This window comes from Kogia breviceps, chromosome 7 (genome assembly GCF_026419965.1).
Source record: "Kogia breviceps isolate mKogBre1 chromosome 7, mKogBre1 haplotype 1, whole genome shotgun sequence".
Classification (NCBI taxonomy): Eukaryota; Metazoa; Chordata; class Mammalia; order Artiodactyla; family Physeteridae; genus Kogia; species Kogia breviceps.
The window spans coordinates 112,198,774-112,222,502 of NC_081316.1; the positions used below are offsets into that span (position 1 = coordinate 112,198,774).

The 23,729-nt window shown below is 42.1% G+C and overlaps 1 protein-coding gene and 1 pseudogene across 8 annotated transcripts in view; one reads left to right on the forward strand and one right to left on the reverse strand.

Moving 5' to 3' along the window:
- The window catches only part of MSANTD2 (Myb/SANT DNA binding domain containing 2), a 36,079-nt gene extending 14,952 nt beyond the window's left edge, over positions 1-21,127 (reverse strand). For 7 of the 8 annotated variants that reach the window (XR_010841482.1, XM_059070319.2, XM_059070313.2 and 4 more), the window contains exon 1: positions 12,979-13,891. Coding sequence is in view for 6 of the 8 variants with exons in the window: in XM_059070319.2 (XP_058926302.1) it covers positions 12,979-13,740 (762 nt within the window). In the remaining 2 variants the exon portion in view is untranslated. Of the gene's footprint in view, positions 1-12,978; positions 13,892-21,086 lie in introns of those variants that run through there. The other variant, XM_067039223.1, reaches the window with a different exon arrangement.
- LOC131760406 (small ribosomal subunit protein eS6-like) lies at positions 20,785-21,755 on the forward strand (annotated as a pseudogene).
- Positions 21,756-23,729: the final 1,974 nt, after the last annotated feature.

A 23,729-nucleotide genomic window follows, 5' to 3' on the forward strand; every position in this document is an offset into this window, starting at 1 on the left:
TTTTACAATAATGCTAAAAGAGAGGGTCCCAGGAAACAGGCGCTGAGGAGACCGTGCAGGAGGCTTACAGCGGAGGGCTCTTCAGAACAGCACTTGTGAGCAAACGAGGAGCAGGGCGGGGCAGAGAGAGGAGTTGAAGTAACTCACAGCTGCAGCAGAGGCCTCGGTTAATCCTAAAGTGAAGTATGGAACCTGGATGACTCTTCAGAGTTGCCCTGAATTGAGGCAAGGAGGCTGTACCTTTGTATTTCAGCACTGACCAATCACTGGGTCCAGGATGCCACTGGAGAGGGAGCCTAACCGTGGGCAACGGGAAATTCCTGGGAGGAATCCAACCAGAAGCCATCAGCGATCAGTGCTCCAGGCAGCTGGTGAAGATGCACCAGCGTCTCATTCCTGGAGGAGGGGTCCGGGAAGTGTATTACATATCACAGAAGATACATGATGCATCGCTATTTAAAAGAAAAGAGAACTAAGAGAAAGGTAAGAGCTTATCCAAGGTCACTATCAGAGTGTCCTTAATGCAAATTCATGTTAGCTTTCAAAACTAGGACCTGGTATGCTTCTCTCGTGCAGACACTGAAAAGTACAGAAAGTCACTGTATTTACCTTTTTGCCATGGTTGCCAGGAAGTTCATAGCTCATTTTACTATTTAGCTGAAGTAACCATATTTACCTGGGTTACTGCTATACTCCCTGTACTCTGATTTCTCATTTTCTGATTCTATTTTTAGCTTTCTTCATATGCATATTCCCTTCTTTGTATATCTATATTATACATTACAAGACAGTCCGTCTCATCCTCATCACCTCTAAGAAGAGTATCCAAATCATTTACACATCAAGTGAACAACGGCAGGCATAAAATAATGGACACTCCGTGGCCTCCTTTGGTAAGCCACATCCTTACCCACTTTTACTGTCAAAAAGTAATTCTACTTTGTAAGTGTTTCTCCTTCTATAATGTCAAACTTACTTCCTTTAAGAGCAGTTGGTAGTCCAATAAATACCATCACGTATATAAAGGCTTGAATGAATGACTGAATGAGCCTTCTACAATAAAAGTCTTATGTTTCAATACTTGTTTTAAATTCTTCCTTGGGACTTCCAAATCAATGTTTCTCACTGTGTTTACAATCTTAGGACACCATGAATTATCTGCAAGAATTTTTTATATTTGTGTTTTCATTTCTATGACAAACATGTATGAGCACAGTGATGTCCTTCTGGGTGTTGCCATGTGATGTTGGTATTTTTGGCATTTATGACTTTATGATTTCATTGTTGCCAAAATATTAGTTCAACTGTCAAGTCTTAATAAAGGTGGGGTGATAATTCACAAGGTGACAGTATAATCAAGTGGTTAAGAGCATGGAGTCAGACTCCTTAGTCTGGCTTCACCAGCTGCTAGCTTTGTGACATTAGACAAATCAATCTCTCTCTGCCTCAATTTCTCCATCTGTAAAGTGGAGCTAATAACAGTACCTCCATCATAGATTTGTTGTGTTAAATGAAAAAATTCAAGCAGAGCATTTAAAACAGTGTTTGCTTAATAGCTTGTACCCAGTAAATGTTAACTATTTGTTATTATTACAAAAATGATAGTCACACCATTTGGAGACCAAGGTGCCTTATGTAAAGGTCAGTTCAAGTACAGAAAAAGTAGCAGTGAAGTTTTATCACTAAGCACATGGTAAGAATAACAAACTCAAAAGAACCTTACTGTAGCAGTCAGTATCAGAACCTTGTTTGGAAAAGCAAGTTAAGTTTCAGCTAAATTACACCATCCAATATTAAAAGATTGCTCACTTGATTTTTCTTTTTTTTTAGTTTTATTAGTACTTAAAATATTTTATAAAGTTGTTTTTGTTTAATAACATGTGAAATCTATAAGTAAAAGGAGTTTATACTTAGATTTAGGTTTGTTACATGTTAAGTAACTTTGTTATACAAACATGTTTTTGCCACACATTATTCAAGTTTCATAAACACCTGGCTTTGTCATCACAGCTTCAACTTTTCACTCCTATTTATTCTTTTACAGTTAAAAGCCAATCATTTAACCATTTTCAAAGGTTTAGTCTTAGCAAGAATATGGTGACTAACACACTGATATATGAACAAGGGAGAAAAAAGGAATCCTAGCTACCCATCCAGAGTGCGGATCTGGCCTCACTCACCGGCCAAGCTGTTTGCAAGAAGCAGGCGGCAGGCATGAATCAAACAAGAAGTATGAATGACCTCTATATTTTCTTGGAGTTCAATAAAACGAAAAGCATGTAGACCTCTCACTTTTAGTGCATGGAAATTTTACTGGAATTAAAATCAGATTCACCACTTCTTGAAAAAGAACATTTCACAGATATGTAGTTATGCTACAGTGGAGAAGGTAAAATACTTCCCTTGCTTTCTTCTCTTAATTTTGTAATGTGGTTTACGTAATTTATATTAAAAATGTTTTATATTTTGCTAAAATTGGCACAACTCTGATTTCTCAAGTCCAACTATTAACCATGTTTCCTAATTTGTACAAAAGAGAAGGGACATTACCTATTTCTGCTGAAAACTGTACCTTCAGGACCAGCACAGACGTGCTTATTATCTAATGACTGCATGAATACCAACTATATTAGAGGGGTAAAAGTGACAACTGAACATATCACAGTAAGAAGGCGTAATGTGAAATCATGTAAATCATTCTTAATAAAGCCAAGGCAAATGAATTTCTATTTCTTATGCATAATGAAAGGTAGAGAGCTCAAACTTTCTAAGGTCAATGAGGCTGATATAAAGGAATATCATATTTGAGCGATTTTCTAATTGTGTTGTTCTGAATTAACATATTTAAAATATACTGTTTTCTACCAGAATATAAGCTCTTTGAACACAGGTGGGTTTTTTTTTTTTCAGTTTTATTCATTGAAGTATTCCCAGTACCTGGCACCCAGAAGTGGCTCAATAGATTTTCGCTAAATGAATGAATAAATGAAAACTCCTTAAGACTGTATGTGGCAGTTGAGAGGTCAAATATAAGGTCAAGGTACTTTTTGACCTATCACGCTCTTCTTTCTAAATCATAAACCAGCTCTATCCATTTAGAGAAAAGTATCTGTAAATTTTAAATAATAATGATAAAAGCAGGTTTTGGTAGATATGAACTTTATTCTGGTTTTATTAATATCAAGTACAAACATAATTGACTTTTTGGATAAATGAAGTAATCTGAAGGTAGATAGTAGAGAAACAACATTGTGAGTTTCAAAAAATTCAGGCTATTACAACAAAGTCATCTCACACAGGCTGAGAAAATGCAACTAGAAAACATATCTAGGTAAATAACTTCCATTCTATTGTATCACTTTATACTGAATGAAGTATTATTTGGTAGCTCAAAAAATGTAACTTATGAATACAGCCAAGAACACATATATAAAAATAAGATGATGGCTGTTATTCCTAAGATGTCTGAGAATAAACACAGGTCTGTATTTTACTAAGAAATAACACCACATCCCACCCACTATGTGACAAGGTAACACTCACTTGATTGGTGCCAAGAAAAAAAAAGTATTTCCATTGGCTCTCAAGGACTCTCTCAACTACGAATAGGTAAGAATTATACAGATGTAAATACATGCCTTATTCCAATACGAAGACATTTTTCAATTATTCAGAACAATAGGGGGGAGACGCCACATAGATTACAAACCCCAGATAATTTGTAACATATGCAGCACACGAGGTACAGAGTCATTAAGCATTCATTTTGAACATTGAAGGGAGTTTTTGCAATGGTAAACAGCAGGCAGAAGAACACATTGCATAATCCCCACAACAGAAGTAAAATTAAAGACTACCTAACAATCAATGGGCAATCCTAACAACTGTCTAAAATCTAGAACTTTTTATGGTACTGGTCTTTGTTTTTGAAACTCAACAAGTTTCTTCTCCCATTTTTTTTTTAACATTTTGTAAACATGACACAGATACAACCATCCAAAGGGTAGGGGATGGGGGACTGCTATTCTACCTCATCCTAGTGATATGAGCAGACTGCAGAGTGCCTGCATGACAATTAACATTTGAAATTTTAGATCTGAGTCAAGAGAGTCTGTATGCAGCCTGGATGTAACACAGACAGGACTGCCCTAAAACAGTGTTTTAGTTGGATCTCATTGGGTTCCAGAACCAACTCTAGGGAATTCCCTGGCGGTCCAGTGGTTAGGACTCCGCGCTTCCACTGCAGGGGACACAGGTTTGATCCCTGGTCGGGGAACTAAGATCCCGCATGCCATGCGGCAAGGCTAAAAAAAAAAAAAAAGAACCAACTCTTAAAACTTCGGCTGTGAGGTACTGTGATGATCTCTGAGGGCTACAACTAAGAATCGTCTGGGTAAGTTGGCAGAGAAGTACATAGTGAGTTGTGTGCCAGGTTAAGATCTCATAAATTCGATAAATTAGAATTTTCAGATTCTCCAAAACAGCTCCACTAATTTTGGTATATCTGAAGTCTGTTCTCTTCTCTCCATTTTCACTGCCACTGCTTTATTTCACCTCCTGTCTAGCTCACTGCAAGGAGCCTCTAAATGGTCTCTGTGCTTCCAGTCTCACCCTTTCCAATTCATTTTCCGCCTTACAGCCAGTTCTGGAAACTAAGATGAACCATGTCACTCCCCAGCTGAAAATTCTTTGATAATTTAGGAGAAAGTCCAAACTCCTTAGCCCGTCATGTGACCTCGTGTTTATGTCTCCCGTCTCATTTCTTACTGCTTCCCACCTCCTTTCACCCTTTCCCTCAAACCCTAGGCTCCAGCTATCTAGAACTACACAGTATAAAATATTTCACCAGAATATCTGGAACATGACCTGTTCCAAATTAATGATGTTTCTGGAGTTTTGATACCTTAAGTCTAAAGTAGCACAATGATCTCTCAACTTAATCTCACCTCTTTCTCTTCCATGCCTCTTTTACCTAACTGCACGTTCTGGCCCAGTAGTACGTTGGCAGTCAATTTTAATGAGTCGTGGGCACCTTTCTAAACACCCCAAGTGGGAGATGAAGAGACAGCGCCCAGGGGAACAGGACCTGTTCTGGTGCAGAGCACCCGGGGTGGTGAGACGGTCGCTAGAGACACAGGGGTGAATGGAGAGCTGGCAGAGGTTAGAGGGGGCGGTGCAGGTGAGGGGCATTTGAAGGCTCCCAGTTTGGGGGGGGGGACTAGCTGATCCCTGGGCACAGAGCAAAGTAATAATGCGGAGGCGTTATGCCCGCCCACCAGGTGTTGGCGCACATCAGTGGGGTCACATCAAGCAAACCTGGAGCATCCCTGGTCTACCCCATGCCCTCCCGGAATGTGTCACTGCGGCTGCAGGGCCTCCAGGAGAAAGACTCCGGACCCTACCTCTGTTCTGTGAACTTGCAAGACAGTCAAGGCACTGTTCGAGGTCACAGCAGCAAGACTTTAGAACTCAGTGTGCTGGGTAAGTGAGAGGCACCCGTGGGAGGTCGGGCAGGTCTCTCCCCGGAAACGACGGCGTGTGAAGGTTGGGGGAGGGGCAAACACAGTGACAGGGGGTCCTGTCAGTCTGTGTGGGAGCGGGGGAGGGGGAGCCGCTGGCCCCCGGATGTGAGTTTTTAACCTGTCTCCCCTCCCCCAGTTCCCCCAGCTCCTCCATCCTGCCGCCTCCGGGGCGCGCCCCACGTGGGGACCAACGTGACCCTGAGCTGCCAGTCCCCAAGGAGTAAGCCCGCTGCCCAATACCAGTGGGTGCGGTCGCCCCCATCCTCCCAGGTCTTCTTTGCACCTGTTTTAGGTGAGGAAACTTCCGGAGACACTGAGAGTGCGGCTGGGGTAGAGGAAAGATGAGGTACCAGAGGGGCTGGGGTGCCAGGGGAGGCGATGCTGAAAAGCACTGTCGGCGGGGAGGAGAAGGGTGTGGGGAGGGGCTGGAGAGAGAGGCCCTGCCAGGTGCGGGCACGTGCTGCAGACTTGCGTTACTCGAGGCGCTGGGGCTAGAAGATCTGCGTTCAAATAGGGTGGAACATACCACAGTGTACTGCACAGTTAAGTACAGTGTCATTATGTGGGTTAAATAAGTTAATATTTGTAAAGCATTAAGAACAGTGGATGACACATAGTAAATGCTGTATAAGCATTATTATTTTGTGAAATTTGTTTCAGTTATACATATACATGTATATATTTATGCACATATATGTATGTTATATGTGAGTACTAGGCCATAGGATAAAATATATTTCTTCTTGTTGTATGTTCAAAAAGATGCATTGCTTTGCTTTTTCTTTCTAGTATATAAATTAAGGAATGAGACAGATAATGGATATTTGCATAACTGCAATTCAAACTATAAAAAAGTTATCTATCAAAACATATAAATTTCTAGAATTGGTATGTCCGCGGTTATCCCAAAACTATCGGCTCCACCCTTTGACAAGGTCCTTGATGACACCACCAAACAGCCATGCATGGTGTCTACAGCACACCTTCATGAGCTATGGCAAACTGTTCTTCAACTGAAAGAAGCTGATCGCTTAAAATTTTTGGAACTGCATTATTTGGATGCTTCCAACTTTGGATTCTTGGACAAAACAGATTTTCCTGTATCTGCAGTTTGCACCAGTCTAGGCCATGCTGCCTCTGGGCTTTTACCCCAACGACTGATCCATCTCTATTCCCTTCTGCCCAATTTAGTCCCCCCTCACCTTCGCGGTCCACCTCCTGAAAGCCTAAATGGACATGCCCTTCCTGTGTGTGCCTGCAGCACCATAAGCCTAATGTCCTCGCAACACCCGGGCCACGGTCACAGTACTGGCGCTTTAGCAGCCTGACTCCTGCCCTGGGAGGCGGAAGCCTTGGCAGTAAATGGTATACTGCTGTATTTGCAGGGCCTCCCACAGGAGGCACTTGACTATCTGATGGTGAATAATAATTAAAAAAAATGAAGTCCTTATTTCAGACCTTAGTATTTAAAGAAACCCTGTGATGAATCTGTCAGATGAGTCTGATGATAGGGAATGTGTAAGATTTCCAAATCCTCCCCCAGGTGCTTGGACTTCAGCCAAGAGTTAAGCTCCACACCTCTCTCCTGTTTCCTATGGGCAGTGGAATTCAAGGGCCCAGGCCCTCTACATCTGCCAAGAAGGATATCGAAAAGATGCTCAAAGTTCTAAAGCAGTGGTCTTTAACTGTGGTACCTATATGCCCTTTTTAATGACTGATCAAGGCACCTTAAACCTTAGGGATTGCTGTCATTCTCAGTCTTGCATGTATTTTTTAGGCACGAAGCTTGGCTGCTGAATTTAGAATAGCCAAAGGAATATAGGTTAGTGATATTGTTCATTTTAAACGTAAGTGGAATATACTGTCCGATCATCAACATTTTCAAGGTACATTTGATAAAACCTACAGATAAGAATCGGGATGAATCAGGTTCAGAGTACATTATTCAATAAATTTTACAGCCAATTCTCATCTTACTCATCTTATACTAGATTTAATATGTCCTATATCCTGTTAATTTCCCATAAACTTTCAAACACATGATGAAAAAATTTTAATGTCAGCTTTAAAATGCTGAAGAATGCACGGATTTCAAACTCTTCGGGGAGGACATAAGCAAAGAAGTTTGAACACCATTATTCCAAAGCTGTTCTGGCCAATATAATTGCCACTAGCTAGCCACATATGGCTATTTAAATTTAAATTAATTAAAATTGAGATTAAAAATGTGGTTTCACAGTCACATTTCAAGTGTTCAATCACCACCTGTGGCCAGTGGCTACCGCACAGTGGCTGCTGGAGAGTGTAGACACGGAACACTCAGATCACCACAGAAGGTTCTATTGGACAGCACTGTCCTAGAGAACCAAGAATACGACATGGTTTGCCCCAGCCAACTGAGGTTACAATACTTTATTCCTTACAGGAAAAGTTCCTCTTCCTATGATGGTGGACCATATCTCTTGACTTCTATCAAGGTTCCTCCTACTCAAGAGTAAAGAGACAGGGAGGGCAAGAAGAAGAAACTTTGAGCTCCTTTTGGAGGTTTGAGTGCGTGGCCAAGAGAATCCTTTCATAAAATAAAGACTTCTTTAATATTCTGAATAATAACTTTTTACCTACATTGTTCAATATGGTAGCCACTAGCAGCCACATGTAGTTACTTATAATTTAAAATTTAATTAATTAAAATGAAATATAATTAAAAATTCAGTTCCTCAAGCACACCAGCCACATGTGGCTGGTGGCTATCACACCGAACTGCAGCAAATACAGAACATTTCCATCATTACCGAAAGTTTTGTTGAACTACACTGTTTTGTACTATGGATTTTCTAATTTTTTTTCCTTTTATATATCCTCTTAATGAAGGATCCAGAATATTTCACTCCACTCTTCAGTAGACTTCCCAAAACGCCACGAAATAAACTCAGATGCCTGCCTGTTGTTCATGCACAGTTTTCACATGTGCTTACTAGATCCCTTACCTCCAAAACTGAAAGCCTAAATATAAACGTATGGGTAGGAGTCTAGGATGGTCTATTCTTTTAGGATACATATCAAGCCTTTGTCAGATTCACAAGCAGACAAAAACACTGGAACACACAAGCTTTCGGGCGGCAAAGGCTTTAGAACAACAGAAACGGAAGGAGACAAATCTCACTAAATCTTATGAACTCTTTGAGTGGTAAACCGTATTTCTGGAAAATCTTTCAACGATAATGCAGAAGGAAAATCTTGTCTGCAAACACCAGAGAAGAGCCCTCAGAGATACACAGAGCCTTAAAATGCTTGAACAGGGACAATGGTATCTTTGGGCTCCAAGTTATCTTTGCCCTATTGGTTCTCACAGACAAATAATGACAAGTCTTAATAGCTAAAATGAAGACCACATATACAATACTGTGATCTGTCTGCTAAAGTACAATATTTGTTCCAAAGATTATGATGAATTATGATGAACAGATCTAAGCAAAGTCCCTAAAAGATTAATCACCTTGTTTGCTAGGCAGAAGACTCCCTACCACTTTTAAATTTACCTGATGAGCAACCAGCACTGATCCAGCAAAGACAAGTTTTTCAGGTCATACAATCACCTCGCATTTCATCTTGAGGGAGAGCTAAAAGTACACATCTGTTTCAAAGACATAAAGCCAACCCTCAAGAGGCAAATTTCTGGAGAACACCCAAAAATATGGGACTTGAGAATGGGTTTTGCAGTGCATCAGATTAGCTGACTGAAGTGTGAATACAGCATCTGGCTCAGAAGTGAATGCTTTCATGAATTCCAAGTCTAGATAGGTCTTTCAACTACTACAGTATGGACTGTGCTGAGATCTCTCCCTCCTTTGCAGTTATCACATTTATTGTCTGCTTTTGTCATTCACCACTCAATCAAGTACTGCACTGCATACTATCCGCTGTGTTGTCTTGTACAGCTTTTTAACTTTGGATGTGTGTTTACAGACTGCAACTGCGCTGTAAGCTCTCGGACTGTACATTACAGTTCTTTTCTTTGTCCTAACACCTAGCAGACAGTAAACACTCAAGTATTTGGCGAATGGAGATATGAAGACAAAGTCTACAGAAAAGAACAGAAAACCACCTATTTGTTTATCTGACTCCAAAATTAGGCTGAAATTGCTAGCAGACTTATTTTCTTCTAGCAAACAAACAAAAAGCAACAAAACTTCAGAACCAACAATAACATGTGTAGCAAGGCAGTCTCAAACACATCCATTTTATCCAAATGGCTGAACAAATACCAATAACAGGACATGTCCGACTTCAAAATGAGTCTTTGCAGCAATTTAAAAAAATGCTTATATCTGACTTTAAGTTAAAATTCTGTGTGCTTAGAAATATACATATTCGCTTGGAGAGTATTTAAAAATAGTACCTTGGTAGCAAAATCCAAGAGTCATTAATTCAATTTCAATATTTAAAACTTTAATACTTTCACTGTATAGATAAGAGGACTGAGGCACAGTCCAGAGAAGGGAAGTGACGTGCTTTGAGGTTACTCAGGAAGGTGGTCCACGAAGAGGCTGGGATAGGACTTAGCTTGCTGTTGCCTTCGTATGATGAGGTGAAGGCTGCTACATCAATATATTAAAACTATGATTAAGGGAAAGTTTCAGGGGAAAATCTGAAGTTACTATGTATCATGCTTCCTTTCAAGTTTAGAAGAAATTATTTACTGGGTCTTCATAATTGAATTTCGATAGATATTTAAATACATTTGACCAGAAATGTAATTGACGCACATGGTGTTCCTTCCCTGGGAGCCTCTGACGTGAATTCACACTTAAGTGAGCTAGGTTAGCCTATACAAGATGTTTTTCCAGGTCCATATCTTACTGCACTACTTTGTTTCTATTTTGCAAATTCTAAAGCAAAAAGGATTACTTAATTTCTCTTTGCAGTTCTCATTAACATGATAAAGTGAAAGAGATTTCTGAATTACTTGTTCTAAACTGGCATTTCTGAAACTAGGATCTAAAGATTTGTTTCAGGGGTTTGGGGTTCTCTGAGAATTTTCTAAGGTTGTGTTTTTATTTTCATAAATGTAATCTGGAGTACTTGGACATCCACCTCATAATTGTGTAAAGCTATGATTTCAGTGACTATGTGTCCTTCTATGTTTAAGATTACATTCATATTAAGCCTCCTAGAGGGACCGAGGTTCTTTTTTTGTTTGTTTTAACATCTTTATTGGAGTATAATTGCTTTATAGAGCTTAGTTTTTAATGCAGTTTTTTCAAATTGGGTTTCGAAGTCTATGTTTTGGGGTTAAAGTTTGAGTAACACTGCTCTAGATTTCTATACTTTCCAAAATTCTCCTTTTAGACTTTATTTGGTGAACTTAACAAGTATGTATCCAGTGCCTACTATGTGCTAGGCACTGGAAACACTGTTGTGAATGAGAGACCAGAACTTGTCCTTATGGAGCTTATAATTCCAGCAGGAAAGACCTACATTGTTAATGAAGAAGTCTGGTTCCTTGGTTGAAATCAGACTTAAGGAGTAGAGCACTTAAAAAAGAAAACAAAAAACAGTTATCTCCCCTCCTTGCCAACTGCTGCTGTGGATCAGAAAACCCATCACCATCATCTATATAGTCTCAAAATAGTCTAAGAGCTTGAGGTCAATTTGATCTCATCTGTTCCGAGACAGATAAGACGATCCTCTTTTAAAAATTCTTCAGAGACACTCAATCTCCTTTCCTTGCTTTAGGTTATGTTTCTCATAACCAACCAGACAAAGATGCAACCCAACTAAAGATTTCCTGGTTATTTGAGAAACAGTTTTATAATCAGTGAGATTTATAAGCAGTGAGTTTTGGATAAGACACTTTTTCCTTTTGATTGGGAAATTTCTATGGACAAAAATCAATAAAGCTAAAACAATTACAAATACCTAAAGTGCACTTCTAAACTCAAGAAAAGTTCATGGATAGATGCTAAACAGTACAATGCAAAAACTCTCCCCCAAATTTAACCTTGAACAGAACAACAAATGAGATTCAGAGAACAGTCTATTAGCTACTACTTTAATCCTACATATAAACTATCACTTTAATGACATCCTTGTTCAAAAAAGGCGGGGGGGGGGGACCAGAACCCAGAGGTACATGTTATCAGGTAAACCAATTTAATTTTGTAATTGAGAAATGGCTGTCAAATTCCCTGAACAATAGTTAATAGGTTTGAAATATCTTGGTTTCTGGACCAAATTTTCTAAGCAACAATGTCCTCAGATGAACACTACTTGAGCCAAGATCTCTGGAACTTTGGAGCAATCTCCTTCTCTAGTGTGAGTATGATAGTTCTTACTGGGTTTCTACCCCCCAAGGAGTTCCCCCAAAAGTGTCATCCCTGCCAGAAAAGAAGCACACAGATACTGTAACTCTGAACAAGAAGAAGTTCCCTGAAAATTGGGAGAAAGAATCCTACCAGAATCTTTTAGCAGACACTGTGAAGAGGGAACCAGCTTACCTAAAAAACAACTCCGTATGTGCCAAGACTACAAATCTGAACTCCTAGATTAAAAGTCAGTAGGAAGAGCAAAACGATAACCCGGCTGGAGGTGAAATTTCCAGCCCAAATTAAGCCTCTGTATTCAAACATTCAGGTACACAAGGATGGCCAGATGCACAGTGAGAACTTTACTTGTCACCGCAGCTGGCACAACAGCTAAAGCAGGGGAAAACGGGCTTCCAAGAAGGAGTTTAGTCAGAAACATAGCAGGGCCTCAAACCAACCTAACTCGGCAGGCATCACACTCCAAATTCCAGACCAACTACCAGCCAGGCTAACTGTGTGCTCCTAACTCCACGAAAGCAATACACTATCTGGCTACAACCGAGCCTTTCCAATTATCCAAAGCATCTCAAGACTTGGTCGCCCTTCGAGTTCGAAGCAAGCTCAAGTCGGAAGCAAGACGACTGACACAAAGGCCATCGTCCGAAGGCGCCTTTCGTACGGCTCTGCCCCTGCCACTCACTTGAAAATTCCTAAACTGGGGGCTCAGCGGCCCCGCTCTTCTACCCTTGCTCCATCCCGCCCCGGCCGGTAAGCCTCTGCCTAGGAGCCCCCGGCCTGGAACAAAGCGAGGGGCCCCGGCGGTGGGGGCGAGAGGAGCGGGCAGCACGGGGACCGGCGCCCGCCGCACAATGAGAAACTACCAACTTCAGAGCGCAAGCACATCCTCAATTGGCAAGAAAGAGGGGCGGCGGCAGGCACGCCCAACTTCAAACTCAGGAAACCTACGGGCTGGCGGCCATCTGGAAAAAAGCCCCCTTCCCAGGGAGAGAAGAAAAAGGCGGAGGAGATGCGAATCGCCCACCGGGCCCCGGAGGGGAGCCCTGCGCTCAGACCGGCCCCCGCCCCCGAGGCCCGCTTCCCCGCCTTCTCTCTGCCTCTGGTTCGCTGCCCCAGGCCGGGCGGCCGGTTACCTTGATGCGCTCCCGGCACTGGGACGGGGTCCGCTCGTAGCCCAGCTCGGCCAGGGCCCGGGACACGCGCTCGTACATGGCTGGCCCGGGAGCCTTGCTGCCGAAAACCGTGCCGGCTCCCTCCAGCTGCTGGTACCGCGCCTCCACCAGCCGCTCGTTGCCCCACACTGCGATGAGCGCGTTCGTCTCGGCCGGCGTCCACGACATGCCCCGGCAGGCGGCGGCGGCGGCTGCCGCAGCCCCGCCACCGCCGCCACCAGGAGAGAAGGAGACCGAGGACGAGGCGGCGCTGCGGCCCCCCAGCCCCAGCCCGAGACCCCCGGACGCCGCTGCCCCCGAGCCCGCCGCACTGCCCGGCCCGAGCGGGGAGGCACCCCGAGGCGTGGAAGGGTCGGATAGCGATGGATTTCCGTCGCTCAGGCCACCAGGAGAAGCCGGGGAGAGCACCTCCATCTTCGGGATTTTTAGCGGCGAGTTGGCGGGCAGCTCCGAGCCACAGGGCGCAGCCATCTTCCAAGCGGCCGCCGCTGCACCGCCCGGAAGTGACGCGCCCGCGCATCCGGCCGCCGCGGACTCCGGGGCTGCCCGCGGGCCTGGCTCTCCAGCGGGCGGACGGCTGCGGGCCCTGGCGGCCCCACGGAGGCCGCCTGCCGCTCCAGGCCTCTCACTGCGAGCCCGGCCGCGCCGCCCGCTCCTCTCCCGGGGCGAGGGGCGGCGGTGAGGCGCGCCGAAGCCCCGAGCCGAAGAGTAGGGTGGGGGCATCAGGGCGCTGGTGTGAGGAACCGATTGAAGCCTTCCCACTTCCTCTCCAATCTCAGCCCCTGGGAGGAGGGGTGAGGCCCGCGAGGGGGCCCAGAGTTAAGGAGGACTTGACCATTTCGCTCGCTCGCTCGCGTCTCTCCCTCCGCTCCGCCGCTCCCCACTCGGAGCTGGCCTCGGGGTGCAGAGGCTGACGTCCAGGGCGGAGGCTGGGGAGCCCTGCGCAGGGCACAGCTAGGAAGGCGCCGAGGCTGCAGGGGGAGGGTTTCTGGGGAAGACTTTAAAAAGCATTTGGGGACCAGGGTTAGAGTTCTTGCGGCATAGCTTTTCAAGAAACCCAAGCGCATTATTAGAACAACTCTGATTCCAGTTCTGATCTATTTTCTAGTTAATCTGGGTGGGTGTGACGATTTGTAGAATAGTTAGATGTCTTTATTGCGCTTGCACCGTTTGTCTACAACTTAAATAGGTAGGAACTCCCTAACTCAGCAGAAAAGTTACTTTACAATACCATTCTCCATCCGCCCTAATTTGGAAGTTGCATGTTTTTCCCACAGTGTTTCATGCTCAAGTGTAAGGAGGCTAAAAAGAAGACTGGCAATTATGACAGCTCTTGTGACCGGTAATTAGTGGTAATCGCGCCTGAACCCTCCATAACATGCTGCAGTTTAATGAACATTAACACCTCAAGTCCAATACATCGCTGTAAGGTATTTCAATATTCTTCAAAGCCAAAAATCTAATTGTTTATCTTGGATCTTTAACTTGAAGGCCCCAGCTGATTTTTTTGTTCAAATATGAATAAGCTATGCAATGTTTTTTTAAATAACATATATTTTAGTTTTTTTTTTTTTAAATAGAGCTGAGGTCAGCTACATTTTAAACTCAGAATCACTCCAGAGAATGACATGGTTGTCATTGGAAAGCCAAAGGAATAAACAATAGGGTTGAAATAGAGGAGATAATTGTCTCCGTATGTCATATTAAAGTGTCACTGTAGTTTATGTTAGCAATATGAAGAAACATAAAGAAATTCCAACATTTATGCTATCTCTTCCTCTTTTTCTAAGAAAAAGATGTATGTATAACTGATTCACTTTGCTGTACACTTAAAACTAACACAGCAGTGTAAATCAACTGTACTCCAATAAAAATTAAAAACAAAAAATAAATATTTCACATCCTTCCAAAAATAAATAAATAAATAAAAGATATAGTCTAGCACCTCAGTTAAGTGTATGAATTCTAGAGTCAGAATATCTGGCTTCAAATTCCAATTCTGCAACCTCAGCCAACTTATGTGCCTAGCCTCTCAGGGCCTTGGTTTCTTCATCTATAAAATGAGGATGACCTCACAGTATTGTCATGAGAATAAATGAGTTAATACAGGTAAAACCCTTAGAATGGTGCCTGCTTCACATAAATATGTATGAGCATTAGCTGTCATCTCACTTTGCCTGTACTCTCATTAATAGAATCTTCCCTTTGTCGCTTTCTCTCCACTTCTGGTTTTCAGTGTTCTCATTTCCAATTCTCTTAAGGACGCTAGTGGAAGCTCAAACACCTATCGAAGCAAAATTCACTATCATTCAGCCCAACAGTAAGTTTTTTAATGTCAAGGTGTATGGAAGGGAGTGACATGCCTAGAGTCATAATGAAATCAGAAACACCAAAGAGTTTTAAAATCATTGCTTCTCCCGCTCTCATTTTACCACAAGCCTGAAAAAAAAAATCCTCCCTCCTTCTACTGTTAATTCTGGATGATTCTTAAATCAACTCTGACTCATTCAGGAAGCCTTCCTAGATGAAGTGGGTTGACTGAGAAGTCTCCCTTCCCACAAGCTTCTGTTTGTAGACATTATTTCTATATACCCCCCTTTATTCCCACACCCATCAGTCTATCCAATGAGAAAATCTTGTATCAAAAATAAAATTTCTGGGCTTCCCTGGTGGCACAGTGGTTGAGAATCCTCCTGCCAGTGCAGGGGACAAGGGTTCGAGCCCTGGTCCGGGAAGATACCACGTGCCGCCGAGCAACTAAGCCCATGGGCCACAACTACTGAGCCTGCACTCTAGAGCCCGCGAGCCACAACTACTGAGCCTACGTGCCGCAACCACTGAGGCCCACGCGCCTAGAGCCCGTGCTCTGCGACAAGAGAAGCCACTGCAATGAGAAGCCCACGCACCGCAACGAAGAGTAGCCCCTGCTCGCCGCAACTAGAGAAAGCCCACGCAGCAACGAAGACCCAATGCAGCCAAAAATAAATAAATAAATCTATTTTTTAAATATTTTAAAAATAAAATAATAAAATTTCCGTTAGCACCCTGAAGTTAAAACGAAGCCAATAATGTAAAAGCTATTAATACGGGTTCCATAGTGTAGAGGCACTGCTATATAGTCCACCAGGATCATGTGATCATTGTGTTGGCTTCCTGTGGCCGCTCCTGGGTTCAAGAAGTTGTGTGATATACTTGTTCAAGACTTCATGGTTTAATCAGGACTTACGGGATGGCTACTATGATTGAAGTAATATGCTACACCTTTTATTGTGGATCCAAATGGTAGTCATAAGTAGATAAAATCTTATTTGAGAGTTAATATATGAAACGTCTCAAAAATAAAATAATGGGCAAAAGAGTACACAACAGTACAAATCTTCCACCTGTAAAATATACACTACTCCCTTTAACCGTATCACCCCTTATCCGTTTCCTCCACAATCTGAGTCAAGTGTTTGTTTTCCCAGCTTTTCTATGAAGCTTTCCCTAATCTGTTGGACAGAAGTCCTCCATCTAATACCCATTCACACAACTTAGCACTTCACATTAATGATTTCTGTTGCAGAAGCTTAGTTAATTCTGTTGCATACTCTCTTGCTGTGTTTTATGACTGTCAGTGTGTTTGTTGCTTTATCTTTTTGCCCTTCAAATTCCATATCAAGTCCCATTACCTGTACCTCTAAACTATTTCCTAAATCTGACTACTTCTCAACCCTGGTCCAAGCCTCCATCATGTCTTTACTGGACAACTGGGCTTCCCACTTGCATACTTGCCTGCTTACACAGTAGCCAGAGTGAACGTGGTATTTTAAAACTTTTTTCTTGTGAAATATAACGTGCATATAGGGGAGTACATAAAACGTACATGTACAACTACTATATGAATTATGAAACAAATACTATATAATCACCACCCAAGACAGGAAATAGAATATAGCCAGCACGTTAGAAGCCCCACCCTACAATCCCTTCCCAAGGTTAACCCTTATCTCCCTCATAAGGAGGGAGATAAGTCACTATCCTGACTTGCCTTTCTTTATAGTTTTATCACTTGACTATACATCGCTAAAAGTTTTCCCTGGTTTTGAATTTTTTGGAAATGAAATCACATGTATTCTGTGTCTGGCTTCTTTCATTCACTATTATGTTTTTAACTAAGATTCATCTATTCTCTATGAGGCTGCAGTTTATTCATTTTTGTTGCTGTAAAATAATCTGTTTTATGAACATACCACATTTTATTTATCCATCCTACTGTTGAATCTTTGGGTTGTCTCTAAATTAGGATGTTATGAATAATGCTGCTACAAACATTCTTGTACATGTCTCCCAGTGCATATGTGCAAGTACTTCTGCAGAGTATATGCCTCCCCCTCCCTTCTTTCCTTCCTCCTTTCCATGTGGATACACAATTACTCCAACTCCATTTACTGAAAAGACCATCATTTCCTTCCTTTTTTTGCAACGCCAAAAAAAGGCATTTATGTCTCTTTGACATAAATCAAGTGTCCATATGTGCATGGGTCTATTTCTGGGCTCTTCTGTTACATTGGTCCATGTATCCATTTTTCTATTTGTGTTCCTTGTGGCAATATCACACTGCCTTAATAGTGGGTCACACTGGCTTTATGATAAGTCTATATCAAGTACAGAAAGTCCCTCCTCCTCTTCCTTTCTTCCTCCTCCTTCTTCAAGAGTGGCTTGCTATTCTTAATTCTTCACATTTCCATATACATTTTAGAATTAGCTTGTCAAATTCTACAGAAAAAGCTGTGGGTATTTTGATTGCTATTGCATTGAAACTATGGACCAGTTTGAGAAAAACTGACATCTTTATAGTAATTGGTCTTACAATCCTGGAAAATAGTATATCCATTTATTTAGTCTTTAGTTTCTCTCAAAAAACGTTTGTAGTTTTCTGCATAAAGGTCTTACACATTTTTTGTTGGATTTATTCCTAGGTAGTTGGTATTCTTAAAACACTCTTGTAAATGGTATCGTGTTTTCATATTTTATTTTCTAATTGTTTTTGCTGGTATATAATAATGCGATTGATGCTTGAATGCTGATTTTGCATCTAAGTAATCCTGACAGATTGGTCTTTTAAAATTGTAAATCATTGCGTATCATTCCCTTGTTAAAAACACACCAATGGCTTCCCACTGTAAAAATATAAACCAAACTCTTTGTCATGAGTGTGGTGATTTAAGAACATATCCACACATTATGTGATGCTCTTCCAATAAGAAGAATTTATGTTCCTTCCCCTCGGACCTGGGTGAATCTTCGTGACTACCTCAACGAAACAAATGGGGTGGGAGTGATATTGTGTGACTTCAAAGCTAGGTTTGGAAATACCCTGAAGCTTCTGCCAGTTTCTGTTGATATACTTGCTCTGAAAACCTTTAGCCACCATGTACAAAATTGGGCTACCCTAAGTCCATGTGGAGATACGAGAGAGAGAGAGAGAGAGAGAGAGAGAGAGAGAGAGAGAGAGCGAGCCCAGGAGAGAGAGAGAGAAAGAGAGAGAGCCCAGGAGAGAGAGAGAGAGAGAGAGAGAGAGAGAGAGAGAGAGAGAGAGAGAGAGCCCAGGAGAGAGAGAGAGAGAGAGAGAGAGAGAGAGAGAGAAAGAGAGAGAGCCCAGGAGAGAGAGAGAGAGAGAGAGAGAGAGCGCCCAGGAGAGAGAGAGAGAGAGAGAGAGAGAGAGAGAGAGAGAGAGAGCCCAGGAGAGAGAGAGAGAGAGAGAGAGAGAGAGAGAGAGAGAGAGGAGCCCAGGAGCCAGAAATGTTCCATCCTCCAGTTATTTGTCTAAACAGCCCAGGCTCTAGACAGGGGGATGAAGAAGCTTTGAGATGACCCCAGCCCGAGCCACAACCTGACTGCAACCACACAAGACCCTTAGCAAGGGCCGCCTAGCTCACACCAGGCACTCCCAGCTTCATGAGCATAGTTCACGATTGTTGTTGTTCTGTGCTACGCAGCAGTTGGTAACTGGAGCTCTAACCTACAAGACCCTTTTACTCTAAGCTCAGCCTACCTACCACACCAACGTCATCTCCCATCTCAGATACATTCCAACTGCACTGGCCTTGTATCTGTCCTATCAAGTAAGTCAAGCTTATTTCTGTTTGGGGGCCCTTGGACTTGTCATATATCCTTATCTTGGAGCACTCTTATCTTAGCTCTTCAAGTGACAGCCTCTTTCTCGTAAGTCATCTCCTCAAATGTCACCTCCCCAGAGACGCCTTTACTGCATCTCTATCACATTACCATCTTATTTTATTGACACACATTTTCTGAAATCATTTATTTATGCAAATTAAGTTTTTTCATATATTTATTGTCTGCCACCCCCCTCTAGAATGTAGGCTGTTTGAAGCCAAGGATTTTGTCCATTTTGTTCCCTCTACTAGATCCAGCACTTAGAATAGTGCAGGCAGGCTTTCATCATCAACCAAGATGCAGCAGCAGGGACTAGATGTACCCTCCTCCCTTGAATAACTAGAAAACCAGACAAAATATATGAAACAGTGGTATTCAAGACAAAGGACATCAGAAAACAAAGGAGAGTGAACCTAAGAGATGGGAAACAAGGTGATTGTGGTGATGGTTTCACAGGTGCATGCATATGTTAGAGATTATCAAATTGTACATTTAACTATGTACAGTTCATTGTATGTTAATTATACCTCAGTAAAGTTGTTATAAAAAAACATAGTTCCAGGGCTTCCCTGGTGGCGCAGTGGTTGAGAATCCGCCTGCTGATGCAGGGGACACGGGTTCAGGCCCCTGTCTGGGAAGATCCCACATGCTGCGGAGCGGCTGGGCCCATGAGCCATGGTTGCTGAGCCTGTGCTCCGCAACGGGAGAGGCCACAACAGTGAGAGGCCCGCGTACCACAGAAAAAAAAAAAAAAAAAAAAAAAAAACATAGTTCCAGGCAAATAGTAGACACTCAATAAACATTTGTTGACTGACTGTTGATTTTCTTGGACTGTGATTTCTTAGCAGTTAGCGATTGACTCTTCTTTACATATTTAGGTAATACCCAGCAAAGTACCATGTGAAACCCAAGTATTCAAATGATGTTTTATGAACACTATCATGGCACATTTATTACATATCCATTATATTAATGTTATTTAAGTGGGTCTAAAGATATTTTTCTTGACAGTGTTTAACTTCATTAACAATCGAAGAATACAAATTAAAAGAACGAAATATTGTTTTGAACCTTTCAATTTGAAAATAGCGTTAAATGATAGCATAAGCATGAGTTATTTTTGTATTCAGAAGAAAAAAGAAAGCTATTTCCATTTCTAAAGCATTTTATAATACCTACTTAAGAGATTGGGGAAATAGATGCTTTCTCTGTACTGCTAATCAGAACATAAACTGGGAGAAATTTTCTGTAGAACAAGTTTAATAAATAACAAAATCTGCAAAAAACATAAGAACCCCTTGATCCAGCTATTCCACTTCTAGAAATGTATACTGAGAAAATAAGATTGCACACAAAGATTCAGTTACAAGATGGTTCACCTCTACACTGTGTGCGATACCAACAATTAGAATGGATCTATAAACCCAGCAGTAAGATACCAGTTAAATGAACACTGCTATATTCATTCCAAGAAATATTATTCTGACAAGAAAAATGATGTAGTAAATGAATTAACTTAGAGAGATGTTTATACTATTTTTTGTTAATCAACAACAATAGACTGCTCTTTTTCGTGGCACCTTGGAGGCAGTCGGCTGCTTCAGGATGAAGCTGAACATCTCTTTCCCGGCCACTGGCTGCCGGAAACTCATTGAAGTGGATGATTAATGAAAACTTCGTACCTTTTTTTTTTTTTTTTTTTTTTTTTTTGTGGTATGCGGGCCTCTCACTGCTGTGGCCTCTCCCGTTGCGGAGCACAGGCTCCGGACGCACAGGCCTAGCGGCCATGGCTCACGGGCTTAGTTGCTCCGCGGCATGTGGGATCTTCCCGGACCAGGGCACGAACCCGTGACCCCTGCATCGGCAGGCGGATTCTCAACCACTGCGCCACCAGGGAAGCCCCGTACCTTTTATGAGAAGCATATGGCCACGGAAGTTGCTGCTGACGCTCTGGGTGAAGAATGGAAGAGTTACGTGGTCCGAATCAGTGGTGGGAATGACAAACAAGGTTCCCCCGTGAAGCAGCGGGTCTTGACCAGTGGCCGAGTCTGCCTGCTACTGAACAAGGGGCATTCTGTTACAGACCGAGGAGGACTGGAGAAAGAAAGCACAAATCTGCACGGGGTTGCATTGTGGATGCCAATCTGAGTGTTCTCAATCTGGTCATCGTAAAAAAAGGGGAGAAGGATATTCTTGGATTCACGGATACTACGGTGCCTCGTCGCCTGGGGCCCAAAAGAACTTGCAGAATCTGCAAACTTTTCAATCTCTCTAAAGAACCTGATGGCCACCCGTATGTTTTGAGAAAGCCCCTAAACAAAGAAGGTAAGAAACCTAGGACCAAAGCACCTAAAATTCAGCGTCTTGTTACTCCACCTGTTCTGCAACATAAACATAGGTGTATTGCTCTGAAGAAATAGCGTACTAAGAAGAATAAGGAAGAGGCTACAGAATATGCTAAACTTTTGGCCTAAAGGATGGAGGCCAAAGAAAAACGCCAGGAACAGATAGCCATGAGACAGAGGCTGTCCGCCCTGAGAGCTTCTACTTCTAAGTCTGAGTCCAGTCAAAAATGAGATGCTCTAAGAGTAGCAGATAAATAAGATCAGACATTTAAAAAAAGAATAATAGACTTAAGGGAATGAAATGACAAGCCACAAACTGGGAGAAAATATTTGCAAAACAAATATTTGATAAAGGACTCATATCTAAAAATATATGATGACCACTTAAAACTCAACAAAAAGAAAACAACCCAATTAAAAAATAGACAAATGATCTGAATGGACACTTCATTACAGAAGATACATGTATGGAAATATGCATATTACAATATGCTTAATGTCATATGTTATTGAGGAATTGCAAATTGAAACAACAATGACATACCACCACACAACTATTAAAATGGCTAAAATCTAAAACACTGACAAGGCCAAATGTTGGCAAGGCTGTGGGGCAACAGGAACTCTGATTCCTGCTGGTGGGAATGAAAAATGGTTCAACCACTTACAAAGCTAAACATAGTCTTTCCACACAATCCAGCAATAGTGCTTATGTCCACACAAAAACCTGCAAATGAATGTTTATAATAGCTTTATTCATAATTGTCAAAAACAGGGAGCACCCAGAAAGTCCTTCAATAGGTTAATGGAAAAACAAACTGTGGTACATCCATTCAATGGAATACTATTCAACGAATAAAGGAAATGAATTATCAAGCCATGAAAAGGCATGGAGGAATGCATATTGCTAAGTGAGAGAAGCCAATCAGAAAGGCTACATACTGTGTGATTCCAACTATATGATATTTTTGAAAAGGAAAAAATATGGAAGCAGTAAAAGAAAAAAATCAGTGGCAGCCAGAGGTTGGGCAGGAAGGGAAGGAGGAAGAATACGAGGAGCAGGGGGGATTTTTAGGGCAGTGAAACTATTCTGTATGATACTGACATACACACATGGATACATGACATTATACATTTGTCAATGCCCATACAACTCTACAGCACAAAGGACCAATGCTAATGTAAACTACAGACTGTAGTGAAATAATATATCAGTAGTATTAGTTCCAAGTCACCATTATCTCTTGCTAGATTATTTAGAGAACTGCTTAAGTGGTCTTCCTGCTTCCATCCAGTTACCTCTCTGACCTCATCTCCTACTGCTGCTCCTAGCTCCGGTCACACCAGCCTTCTTCCTGTTTCTGGAATATACAAAGCATGTGGATGAACTTCTTTTTTTTTTTTTTTTTGAATTTTTAAAAATTTTATTTTATTTATTTTTTTATACAGCAGGTTCTTATTAGTTATCTATTTTATACATATTAGTGTATATATGTCAATCCCAATCTCCCAATTCATCCGCCTGCCTTTTTCCCCTTGGTGACTATATATATCTTCTCTACATCTATGTCACTGCTTCTGCCTTGCAAACCAGTTCATCTGTACCATTTTTCTAGATTCCACATATATGCATTAATATATGATATTTGTTTTTCTCTTTCTGACTTACTTCACTCTGTATGACACTCTAGATCCATACACATCTCTAAAAATGACCCAATATCGTTCCTTTTCATGGCTGAGTAATAGTCCATTGTATATGTGTACCACATCTTCTTTATCCATGCAACTGTTGATGGGCATTTAGGTTGCTTCCATGACCTGGCTATTTTAAACAGTGCTGCAATGAACATTGGGGTGCATTTGTCTTTTTGAATTATGGTTTTCTCTGGGTATAAGTCCAGTAGTGGGATTGCTGGGTCATATGGTAATTCTACTTGTAGATTTTTTTTTTTTTTTTTTTTTTTTTTGCGGTACGCGGGCCTCTCGCTGTTGTGGCCTCTCCCATTGTGGAGCACAGGCTCCGGACGCGCAGGCTCGGCGGCCATGGCTCATGGGCCCAGCCGCTCTGCGGCATGTGGGATCTTCCCGAACCGGGGCACGAACCTGCATCCCCTGCATCGGCAGGCAGACTCTCAACCACTGCGCCACCAGGGAAGCCCCTATTTGTAGTTTTTTAAAGAACCTCCATACTGTTCTCCATAG